Below are 13276 nucleotides of genomic sequence, written 5' to 3' on the forward strand. Positions count from 1 at the left end.
TTAAATCTGTTTTTTCATCTGTAAAATGGGAAGGATAATGATAATATAATTGGAAGGTTGTTGTGCGGATTGAATGAAAGACTACATGTGCTTACAAACTTATAAACTTATCCTGGTGCCTGGTTTCTAGTTATCATCTGTAAATGGTAGGCTAACACCTGTTTTGGCCAAGTGGATATTTGGGTTTGGCCCTTCTCACAGCACCAACATTCTCAAAATGTATCTGAAGTTCTGGTGGCTTTACTGTTGGCCAGGAACCATCTTGGGTCTGTATTAGTCGTCTGGTGAAAACATTAGTAGAGCACCCCTTAATTTAATTTTATTATTCTGAAGTATTTGCTTGGCTAACATCTGCTAACACCCACTTAAGAAATGTTCTTCTATCGTTTCTGTGTTTTGCTTAATAGCTCACTTGTGACCTAAAGGAGATTTGAGAATGTTGTGGGGAATTTTTTTTCTTTTCTTTTTTTAATGGATAAATTCAGAATTCTAGTATTGTCTTAGTATAAATAAATTTATTACCCATTATATCATAATTTTGGTGGTTGGGTGGGAATAACTCACTTTTAAATCAGTTATGTATTCAATTGAATTTAGGATATGAAAAAGTCAACACACCTGTGAGTAATTAAAGCCATAGGTAAAGTTTTGCCCATGATATGTTCAGAAGCAGGTATTGTGGTTTTGGGATGGTAATGCTCATGCAGCTTTTGGAAGAAGGAGAATGGAGAAAAAAACCCAACAAATTGAATATAATCCAACCTCTTGCTTGGAGTATGCAGACTTTATTGTTACCGTAAGATCTTGTTACCTTACTAATGTTTCTGTCTCAAACAGTGCTCATTGAAATTCAAAACTGCAAGATGATTCTTTTAAATTCTAGAAGGAAATAATATATATATATGTATGTATATGACATCATCTTTATCCATTCATCTGTTGTTGAACACTTAGATTGTTTCCATATCTTGGCTATTGTGACTAATGGTCTAATGAACATGGCAGTAGATATGTCTCTGAGATACTATTTCATTTCCTTCAACTATATGCTGGATCATATGAAAGTTCTATTTGTCATTTTTTGAAGAGCCTCCACAATGGCAATAGCAATTTACATTCCCACCAACAGTGTACAAGGGTTCCTTTTTCTCTACATCCTCACCAACACTCATTGTTTCTTGTGCTTTTTATAATAATCATTCTAACACATGTGAGATGATATCTTATTGTGGGTTTGATTTGCCTTTCTCTGATGACAAGTGATGTTGAGCACATTTTCATGAATCTGTTGGTCACTTCTTAGTCTTTTTTGGAAAAATGCCTATTCACATCCTTTGCCCATTATTTAATCTATTTGGTTTTTTTACTTTTGAGTTTATAAGTTTCTTATGTATTTCAGATATATGGTTTGCAAACTTTTCTTCCATTTAGTACATTTTCATTTTCATTTTGTCCATTGTTTTCTTCGCTGTACAGTTTTTAGTTTGCTGTAGTCCTTCCTGTTTATTTTGCTTTTGTTGTTTGTGCCTTTGATGCCATATCCCAGAAATCAGCACTAAAATTAATGTTAACTAACTTTCCCCATATGTTTTCTTCTAGGAGTTTTGTGGTTTCAGGTCTTATATTTAAGGCTTTCATCCATTTCAAGTTAATTTTTGAGTACTACACTGTCTTGATTACACTAATTGATTTTCATATGTTAAACCAACCCTGCCTTCCTAGGATTAGACACTCTTGGTCATGGTGCTTAATTTGTTTTCTCTGTTGCTGGATTCATCTTATTAGTATTTTCTTGATTATTTTTGTCTGTCTTCATAAGGGATATTGGACTGTCGGGTGCTTACATTGACTCTGTCTGTTTTTACTATCATGGTAAAACTAGCCTCTTAGAATGGTTTGAAAAGTCTTCCCTCTGATCTATTTTGAGAGGTTTGTGAAGGATTCACATTAATTTTTCTTAAATGTTTTGTAGAATTCCCAGTAAAGCCATTTGAGCCTGGGATTTTCTTTATGGGATGTTTTTTATTACTGACCTAATTTTTATATTTTTATTTATCTATTCAGATTTTCTATTTTTTCCTGAGTCAGTTTCAGTAATTGGTGACTTTCTGGAAATCATCTGTTTCATCTGGATTATCTAATTTATTGGCACACACTTTTTTAATAATTCCCTCATAGTCCTTTTTAATTCTGTAAGGTCCATAGTAATGACCTTAGTAATAATAATAATCACCCGTAATGACCATAGTAATGACGAGTTTTTATTCCGTGACCCTTCTTTCATTTCTAATTGTAGTAATTTAGTCTTCTCTCTTTTGTCTTGGTCAGTTTATCTAAAATTTTGTCCATTTTGTTGATCTTTTCAAAATATCAGGTTTTGGTTTTATTAATTTGCTCTTTCTTTTTCTTTTGTCTGTTTAATTTATTTATGCTCTAATGTTTATTATTTCCTTCCTTCTAATTGTCTTGGATTTACTTTACTCATCTTTTTTCTGGCTTCTTGAGGTAGAATGTTAGATTATTGATTTGAGATTTGTTTTTGATATAGTTGTTTATAGCTACACATTTTATTCTAATCATTATTTTGTGTGTATCCCGTAAGTTTTGGTATGTTGTCTTTTTATTTAAATTTATCTTAAAGTATTCTCTAATATTTCATATGATTTCTTTGACCACTTAGTTACTTAAGAGTGTGTTACTTAATTTCCATATATTTGTGAATTCCCCAAATCTTCTCTTGTTATTGAGTCATAATTTTATTCCACTGTGGTTAGAGAACATACTCTGTGTGGTTTTAATCCTTTTAAATGTATTGGGACTTGTTTTATGCCTAACTTACAGTCTGTAATTGAGAATGTAACATTTGAGAAGAATGTGTATTCTGCTGTTGTTGGAGAGAGTGTTCTATGTGTACATGTGGTTTATACTGTTGTTCAAACCTTCTGTTTTCTCACTGATTGTCTATTTAGTTGTTCTACCCATTGAAACTGGAATATTGGTGTCTTCAACTATTATTGTTGAATTATCTGTTTCTCCTTTTGATTGTGTCAGTTTTTATTCCATGTATCTTGAGACTCTATTATGTAAATGCATGATTATAGTTGTTATATATTTTTATGTGTTCACAATATCATTTAAAATTGTCCTACTTTTTTGCTAGTAATTTTTTTTTTAAAGTCTATTTTGTTCCATATCGGTGTAGCCTCTGTGATTTTTGTTTGGTTATTATTTGTATGGTATATCTTCTTATAATCTTTACTTTCAACCTACTTCATCTTTGATTCTGAAGTGTGTCTTTTATAGACAACATTTAATTGGGTCATGTTTTTATTTTTTATTTTTAAAATCTCTTCTGCTAGTCTGTGCATTTGAGAAGTGTTTAATTCATTTACACTTAATGTAATTATGGACATGATAGTTTTATGGTATACCATACTATTTTTTATATGTATTATGTCATTGAGTTTTTTTTTCTCCATTACTGCTTTTTTATATTAAATAACTAATCTCTTGTGTATCATTTTGTTTATCTTGTTTCTTTTACTATATTTTTTTAGTTTATTTTTTGTAGTTGCCTTGAGGATAACAATTAGCATCTTAATAATATACTATGGATTAATAATTTAATTTCAATTGTATAAAGAGCTTTGTTCTTTTATACTCTCTTCCATTTTCCCTCATTTGTCTTATTATTACCATACAAATTGCACCTTTATTCATCATGATTCCATCAGTATGGACTTGCAATTACTGATTTATGCTATTGTCTTTTAAATCAGAGAGGAGACAAAAGTTATGCTTGAAATATAGTTTTACTATCTTTACTATTAGTTACTTCTACTAGTGCTCTTTATTTCTTCATGTGTATTAGAGTTACTATTTCTTTGCAACCTGAAGGACCTTTAGTATTTCTTGTAAGGCTGGGACTAGCAGTGAGTTTTCTGGTTTTTTTTTTTGTTTTGTTTTGTTTTTTGGTTTTTGTTTTCTCCATGAATGTTTTAATTTCTCCTTCAAAAGGATAGTCTTGGTAGAGATAGAATTCTTTGCTGATAGTCTTTTTCTTTTCAGCAATCTTAATAAGTCTCCCAATGCCAATGTTTTTTTGATGAATAATCAGCTGATAGACTTATTGAGGATTCCTATACATGATAAGTCACTTCTCTACCTTGCTGCTTTTAAGATTTTCTCTTTATCATAATATATATAGGTGTGGGTTTCTTTGAGTTTACCCAATTTAGAGTTTGTTAAACTTCTTAAATGTGTGCATTAATGTTTTCATTAATATTGGGGAAGCTTTCAACCATATATCTTCAAGTATTCTCTCTACACTTTTCTTTCTCTCCTCCCCTTTGGAACTTTCATTATGCATAATGCTTGATGGTGTCCCACAGGCCTCAGAGTCTCTGTTCTGTTCATTTTTCTTTGTTCTTTTTTCTTTCTGCTCCTAAACTTGGATCATTTCAATTAACCTTTCAATTACTGATTCTTTCTTCTTCCAACTCAAATATTTCACTTTTAAATTTTAGACTTTCTATTTGTTTCCTCTCTACAATTTCCAGTTCTTGATCAATTCTCTCTATTTAGTGAAACATCATTCTCCTAACTTCCTTTAGATCTTTAGACAATCATTTCTTTTAACTCTTGGAATGTAATAAAATAGCTAATGAATCTTTAAATATTTATTTATTTATTTATTTATTTATTAGAGGCCAAGGGGAAGAGACAGAGAATATCTCAAGCAGACTCCATACCCAGCACAAAGCCTGACACGGGACTCAATCTCATGACCCTGAGATTATGACCTGAGCTGAAATCAAGAGTTGGATACTTAACTGACTAGGCATCACTTAAAATAGCTGATTTAAAGTAATTGTTTAATAAGTTCAATATCTGGGCTTCCTTGTGGACATTTTCTCTTGACTGTTTTTTTTCCTGTGCATGGACCATGCTTTCTTATTTCTTTGCATGTCTCCTAACCTTTGTTAAAAACTAGACGTTTTAAATAATATAATATGGCTTGCAATGATGCTTAACATCAAGAATCATCAGAGGAATGCAAATCAAAACATATCCCCTCACACCTGTCATAATAGTTAAAACACAACACAAGAAACAACAAGAATTGACAAAGATGTTGGGGGAAAGGAATACTTGCGCACCATTGGTGGGAATGCAAACTGGTGTAACCACTGGAAAACAGTACATAGGTTCCTCAAAAAAATAAAAATAGAATTACCTATGATCCAATAATTCCATTGTTGGGTATTTACCCAAAGAATGCAAAAACACAGGGAGGAGTGGGTGGCTCAGTCATTAAGCATCTGCCTTCAGCTCAGGTCATGATCCCAGGCTCTTGGGATCAAGCCCCACACCAAGCTCCCTGCTCAGCGAAAAGCCTGCTTCTACCTCTCCCACTCCTTCTGCTTGTGTTCACTCTCTCACTGTACCTTTCTCTGTCAAATAAACAAATAAATCTTTTTAAAAAAGAATACAAAAACACTAATTCAAAAAGATATATGAACCCCTGTATTTATTGCAGCATTACTTACAATAGCCAAATTATGGAAGCAACCCAAGTCTTCATCAATAGATTAATAGAAAAGGAAAATGTGGTATTGTAAGATAGATAGATGGATGGTAGAGAGACAGCTGTAGTGGAATATTACTTAGCTGTGAAAAAGAATGAAATCTTACCACTTGCAACAACTTGCCTGCATCTAGAGAGTATAATGGTAAGTGAAATAAGTCAGTCAGAGAAAGACAAATATGATAGGCTTTTACTTATATGTAGAATTTAAGAAACAAAAGAACAAAGAAAGGGGTGCCTGGGTGGCTCAGTCGTTAAACATCTGCCTTCAGCTCAGGTCATGATCCCAGGGTCTGGGATCGAGCCGCACATCAGGCTCCCTGCTCAGCGGGAAGCCTGCTTCTCCTTCTCCCCTCAACCCTGCCCACTTGTGTTCCCTCACTCACTGTGTCTCTCTCTGTCAAATAAATAATAAAATCTTAAAAAAAATTTTTTTTAAATAAAAGAACAAAGAAAAAGAGATAAACCAAAAAACTGACCCTTAGCTATGGAGAACAAACTGATGGTTACCACCAGAAGGGAGGTGGTCAGGGCAATGAATGAAATAGGTGAAAGAGATTAAGAGTACACTTAACATGATGATCACTTGATGTATATAATTATTGAATCACTATATTGTACACCTGAAACTAATGTAACAGTATACTTTAACTATACTAGAATTAAAAAATAAAAATTAAAAAAATAATAATATAATGTGGCCATTTTGGAAACCATATTCCTTTCTTTCCATAGTTGTTGTGGTAGTTATAATTGCTGTTGCTGGGTTTTTTGTTTTGTTTTGTTTTTGTCTTCTGTTTATTTATTTAATGAGTAGGTAGAATACTGTTAGTCTCCAAAATGTTCACACCCTACTCTTAGAACTGTGAATATGTTAAGTTACATGTCAAAGAGGTATTAAGAATACAGATGGAATTAAGATCGCTAATTAACTGACCTCAAAATAGGGAGATTACCCATGATTATCCAGATAGACCCAGTGTAATCAGAAGGACATTAAAAATGGAAGGAGGAGTCAGGACTTCAGAGTGATAGGATGTGAAACGATCTTATGAGTCCTCCACACATTACCATTGCTGGTTTTGAAGACAGAGGAAGGGAGGCCACAGCTAAGAATTATAAGTGACTTCTGTAAATTGGAAAAGGCAAGTAAATAGATTCTCCTCTGCACCCTACAGAAAGGAACTAAGCCCTGCTGAGACATTTATTTTAACCCAGTGAGACTGTGTTGGACTTCTTACCCATAGAACTATAAGATAATAAATTTGTATTGTTTAAACAGTCAAGTTTGAGGCAATTTGTTGTGAAAGCAAGAGGAAACTAATATCATGAGTTTTCTGAACAATTTCTGTGAAGTCTGTTTTTACAGATTGAACATTCCCCTGGGAAAAGGCTGTTTGCACTAAGCAAACTCTGAATCTGATTAAATAAAGAGAAGTCCTTTGAGTGTGGATTTTGAGGCAAGGGCCAGATAGGTCAAACAGTGACAGTTTTCTAGGCATGATGCTCTTAGGTAGCTCCAAACCCATTCTGCTTCTTTCAGTATCTGCTATGCTGCTTTTTCCACTGTGGTTGCTACGCTATCTGTTTTCAAGTTTACTCCTGATCTGTGGAGAGAATGGTGGGAATAGAGGGAGATAAAATGCCATAAAACTCACTGCTGTTAATGAGATTTCGTTGTTTTTCTTGAATAAACACTTCTTGGATTGTTGCAAGTCTTTGGTTAATTTCCAGAGTTCTGAAAAAGTTGATTTTCACAAATTTTCCAGAGTTCTTGTTTCTTTTACGGAGGAGTGGATTTTTGGAGTTCTTACTCTGCCATTCTTGCCCGACATCTCATCTTTTTTTTCTTTAAGTTCTCTAGGGGAGGAAAAATAGCCAACTCACTCCATACCTCTTACATTTCTTATTCTTACCATAATGTTTTATTATAGCAGTTACATAGTCTGTCAAAGCCTTCAGTGATCACTTCAGTCCAGAAGGCTTCAAGTGAGTATTTAAATAACTGTTTAGAAGGAATGTGCCATGGACTAATTATTTTTCCTTTTCAGTTGGAAAAGTCATATAGCCATATTTAAAGGTCTTTTGTGTTTAAATACCATATTATTCATCTGCATTCAGTGCAGAAAACAGAAACATTCTAGGCATTTCAAGCAGGAAGATTTAACACACCAAATTAAATGCAAACAGGTATGAAGGAGGTTTGGGTTCTAGGCTTTGTCTTCAGGACGACCTCCAGAAATACACCGAGATCTGACCACAAAGACATTTACCCTGAGGACAGATTTTATTATTAACTTGTTGAAAACCAACTTTGAGTTTCATTGCCTTTTGTTGTTCGTTTTGCTTTTTTTTTTTTTTTTTTTTTTTTTTTGGTATTGTGTTCTGCTTTAATTTTTATTATTTATTTATCCCTGACTTCTTTTGGTTTATTTTATTGGTTTTTTCTGGATTCTGAGTTGAATGTGTAGACCACTTATTCCCATTTTTCTTAGTTTTTAATATGTTAAATAGGGCCCTAAGATTTCCTTTGAGTACTATACTGTATAGCAAGTTGACATAAGGTATGTTTTCGTTTTAATCAGTCTCATTCTATTTTATTTTTTTCTTTAAACTTTTGTCTTGATTTCCTCCTTAATGATGTCTGCCCCTTATAAAGAGCTTTTTGTTTGTTTTTTATTTCTACTCATTTTTATTATAGTCTTATTAAATTGTGGTTATAAATGATTTCTTGAGATTTTGCAGCCTCATAATATAGTAAGTTATGAAAATATTCTATGGGCATTTGAAAAAAACATGTATTCTTTGTTAACTTCAAGTGTACATAGACACAAATATACATGCACAGTCTGGATGGGTAATTTATTTTTCAAATTCTTTAAAACTTAATTTTTATTTTACTATAATCAATTCCTGAGAAAGGTGCACTAAAATATACTACTTCCAGATTTTTCAAATTTTTCCTGCTCTTTAGCAACTTCTGCTTTGTTGTTCAATGCATAAAGCATTGCAATTATAACATATTCTTCATGAATCGTGACCTTTTAAGTAATAGAAAGCATGTTGCTTTGTCATGTTTAATGATTTTTGCTCAGTATACCAGTTCGTCAGAAATTGATGTCACCCTGTTGTCTGGCATATGTTTTCCCAGCTCTTTATTGTCAGTATTTTTGTGAGTTTTATATTTATGCTCTTTATCCACTTGGAATTTTTTATTAAAGAAAATAGTGTTGGGGGAACCTGGGTGGCTCAGTCAGTTAAGGGTCTGCCTTCAGCTCAGGTCATGATACCAGGGTCCTAGAATGGAGCCCCACATTGGGCTCCCTGCTCAGTAGGGAGCCTGCTTCTCCCTCTCCCTCTGTTTCCTGGCTCATGCTCTCGTTCTCACTCTCTCTCTCTCTATCTCAAAATAAATAAATAAAATCTTTAAAAAAGAAAATAGTGTTGGGGCACCTGGGTGGCTTAGTCAGTTAAGCATCTGACTCTTTGATTTCAGTTCAGGTCATGGTCTCAGTGTCAAGGAATAGAACCCCGCATTGGGGTTTTGCTCAGCAGGGTTCTTCTTTGGATTCTCTCTCTCTCTCTCTCTCTCTCTCCCTCCAACCCTCTCCCTCACTCTCTCTCTATCTCTCAAATAAATAAATCTTTAAAAATAAAAAAAATGTTAACCCACAGATGTGTAAACTCTTTGTCTATTGAATAAAAAACTAAGCTCATTCACATTTATAAGCTCTTGATTTATGTAGTTGATTTTATTTCTTCTTATTTATTTGTCTTTTCTCCTTTCCTCTTCTGTTTTTACTAGATTAATGACTAGATGGATTGCTTGATTGTAAATGGGGTGGAGTTAAAGGGCTCCAGTGTACTAAATGAGTTTAATTTAGCAAATCTTTAAAATGTAGTTTTTCTATAAACTTCAGATACTAACTTATATCTACAGCATCTTCTCAGAAAAAGATAAAACCTCTAGTTTACTTGTGAGTTTTTCATCCTGACATCCTTCCTAATCCTTGAGATAGTGTTAGAAACATAGCGCATTGCTATTCTATGTTGTTATTCCTTTTATTCCTATATGTCTCTCAGACTTTCTTAATGCCTACTTTATTATATGCACATTAAATAATAGAGTAGCATTATCTGTGATGTTTAAAATTAGAAATGTAGTTTTCTATTTATTTTACTAATGATTTAATTATAACTTTTATATCAAAAGACAAAAACTGCTAGTAAACCAAAACCAAAATTCTAATTTTTCTGAAATGGTTTAAGATAGTACTATCTGAAGTAAAGTCAGATAGTTTGAGAAACACTGATTTCCCTTTTACTGGAAGAGTTCAGATGGAATAGCTTACTTCTTGTTAAAGGTAATTCATTATCAGACCAATCAGATTAATTGGAATTAAAAAATAGTCCTTTAACTATCTTTACTGCCCTGCTAATCTATAATTCTGAGAACTTTCCTACTGGGGACAAAAGAAGAACGATCCTGAAAACTTATTAAGATCTTTTTAAAGATAAATTTATATGCATTTATTCTATTTTTTTAATTCATGTGTGAGAGAGAGAATGTGCAGTGGGGAAGGGCAGAAGGGGAGAGAAGGGGGAGAGAGAAGCAGACTCCCTGCTCAGCAAGAAGCCCGCTGCAGGGCTCAATCCCAGATCATGACCTGAGCCAAATGCAGATACCCAACAGACTGAGCCACCCAGGTGCCCCCAATTTTTTTTTTATCCTGTCCTTCAGTTCTACTTAATAGAATACTTTTGTTCCAAGTATGTCGGTGTATATATGTGAAAGACAGAAAGGAACGATAATTTCCACTGAGCAGATAGTTTCCATTTAGATATCCTACTTATGTGAATTAATTATGTTTGGGCTTCTTATAGAACCGCCTAGTTTGGAGGATGCAGGGAAGATGTTGAATGAGACCGTCGTGCTGAACAACCCCATTCAGCTGGAGTGTAAGGCAGCTGGAAATCCATTACCTGGTAGGTTTACTTGTGGACTCCTAACTTATTGACATTTTAAGATTTCTGGGAAGAACTAAATCTTTTTTATGAAAACAATATAGTAATTACTAATAAAGGAAAAATCATAAAATACATTCCAAGAGTAAAGCAATGACATGAAGGATATAATTAGGTGGGTGAAATTTTTGAATTTTCATTGCTTCTAACTGCATGAAATAATTTACTCATTTAAACAAAGTAGATATATGTGAATAACTAATTGTTTTATTGTCCTTACTGTGGCCAAACAACCCACAATGGTAGTTTTTTATACATTTATGTTGAAAAACATGTTTTTCTCTAGTGTACGTTGATTATTTTTGTAAATCAATTATTTAATGAGAATAGTATTCTTTTCGGTAATTCTCATCACTGGTAAATAATTAATATGAATCAAAAACAATATAATTTTTTAAGGCTAATATTGTGTACGGTCTTTGGTTTTGATCAAATACATAGACAAAATTTTTACAGATGAGAGGAATATAACAACAAAAAGAAATAGAATTGGTTAAAAGTTTGCTATCAAATAATATTGACGTTTTAGAGCTCATTTAAAGAATGAGAAATACTGATTTCTCAGTATGATATGATAAATACTTGCTTTATAACTTCATTTTTAGGGCTCTTATATTGGCTTGGCTATTCATGTTTCCCTTAGGCTTACCTGCTCCTCAAAACTAATCCTAAAGACTATGGAGTATTATGCCTTCATCAGAAAGGATGAATACCCAATTTTTGTAGCAATATGGATGGGACTAGAAGAGATTATGCTGAGTGACATAAGTCAAGCAGAGAGAGTCAATTATCATATGGTTTCACTTATTTGTGGAGCATAACAAATAACATGGAGGACATGGGGAGATGGAGAGGAGAAGGGAGTTGAGGGAAATTGGAGGAGGAGATGAACCATAAGAGACTATGAACTCTGAAAAACAATCTGAGGGTTTTGAAAGGGCGGGGGTTGGGAGGGTGGGGAAGCCTGGTGGTGGGTATTATGGGGGGAATGTATTGCATGGAGCACTGGGTGTGGTGCATAAACAATGAATTCTGTTACACTGAAAAGAAATTAAATTAAAAAAAAAACTAATCCTAAAGAAATATTTCAACTGTCTATACTTGGATGATAAGCATAAGAATAAAGCAATTCTTTTTTTGTGTGTGTATATACAAACTTTAAATGTTTATTATTGTGGTTGTTAGTAAGATAATAGTAAGACAACAACACTGTAATATTATTACTAAGCTAAGCTTTAATGGTAAGAAAGCTTATAATTTTTATATAAACCTAAACTTATTTGTATTTCTTCCTTAATATTTCCTTTTTTAATTTAATTGTTTTATTATGTTATGTTAGTCAACATAAGGTACATCATTAGTTTTTGATGTAGTGATCCGTGATTCATTGTTTGTGCATAACACCCAGTGCTCCATGCAGTACATGCCCTCCTTAATGGCCCTCACCAGGCTCCCCCATCCCCCAGCCCCTTCCCTTCTGAAACTCACAGTTTGTTTCCCAGAGTCCATAGTCTCTCATGGTTCAGCTCCCTCTCTGATTTTTTCCCTTCATTTTCCCCTTCCTTCTCCTCATGTCCTCCCCGCTATTCCTTTTGTTCCACAAGTCATTGAAAGCATATGATAATTGTTATTCTCTGCTTGATTAAGGCAGTTCTTTTTATTGCAATTTGATGGTATCGAGCTTTAAAAGAAAAGACGTAGGGGCGCCTGGGTGGCTCAGTGGGTTGGACTCTGCCTTCGGCTCAGATCGTGGTCTTAGGTCCCTGGGATCAAGCCCTCCATCGGGCTCTCTGCTTGGCGGGGAAGCTGCTTCCTTCTCTCTCTCCACCTGCCTCTCTGTCTACTTGTGATCTCTCTCTGTTAAATAAATAAAATCTTAAAAAAATTTACAAAAGATGTGAGTAGACAGACTTCTTTCTTCTTCCCCTTACAGCTATTACATGGTACAAAAATAATCGTCCACTCTCAGGCTCCAGCGGTGTGACTTTCTTGAACAGAGGACAGATCATTGATATCGAAAGTGCCCAGATCTCTGACGCTGGCATATATAAATGTGTGGCCATCAACTCAGCCGGAGCGACAGAGTTATTTTATAGTCTGCAGGTTCATGGTTAGTGGCACTTCTAGATGCATCCTGGGGTAAAAATGCATTCAAAATGATTAAGTGCTTCTGTAAAATTTCAGTGTGAAGATTTAACAGAGTGTGTTTTGTCATCTTTATAAAGTGCCGTGTTCTATAACTGATGGTTGTTTTTATTTCCTGACTCCTATTAAAATGCTCTAGTTTCACATGCTGTTGAATTGAATTTCAGTTCAGTTTAGATGAACTGTTGAGTCATCAACGATCTCATCAGTTAATGACAATAACCCTGTTTGTAAATATTATCTATCAAAATCATAGGTTTTGATCAAAGAAAGATTTTAAGTTATTACCGCTAATAATGCTTTCAAGACAACATAGTGGTCTTGGATACAGTGGAGGAAGATACATGCACGCACGCACCCAAAGACACACACATCTGACAATCAAGAAATAAAAACATGCTCTGGCATTAAAAACTGGATTTCCCAAACAAAGTAGCAAAACATCCTTTTCCTCATCTGTAAAATGGAGATGTTGACAGTGGAATAGCTATGATTAGAAACTCAAATAAATGATGTGAA

The 13276-nt window shown here is 33.9% G+C and overlaps 1 protein-coding gene across 1 annotated transcript in view; it reads left to right on the forward strand.

Annotated features, from left to right (window-relative positions):
- Positions 1–13276, forward strand: part of HMCN1 (hemicentin 1) — a 458039-nt gene that overhangs the window by 294038 nt on the left and 150725 nt on the right. Inside the window, 2 exon segments of the mRNA XM_059412784.1 lie at positions 10472–10573; positions 12546–12722. Coding sequence (XP_059268767.1) covers positions 10472–10573; positions 12546–12722 — 279 coding nt within the window.

The sequence above is a fragment of the Mustela nigripes genome, chromosome 10 (assembly GCF_022355385.1).
Source record: "Mustela nigripes isolate SB6536 chromosome 10, MUSNIG.SB6536, whole genome shotgun sequence".
Lineage (NCBI taxonomy): Eukaryota > Metazoa > Chordata > Mammalia > Carnivora > Mustelidae > Mustela > Mustela nigripes.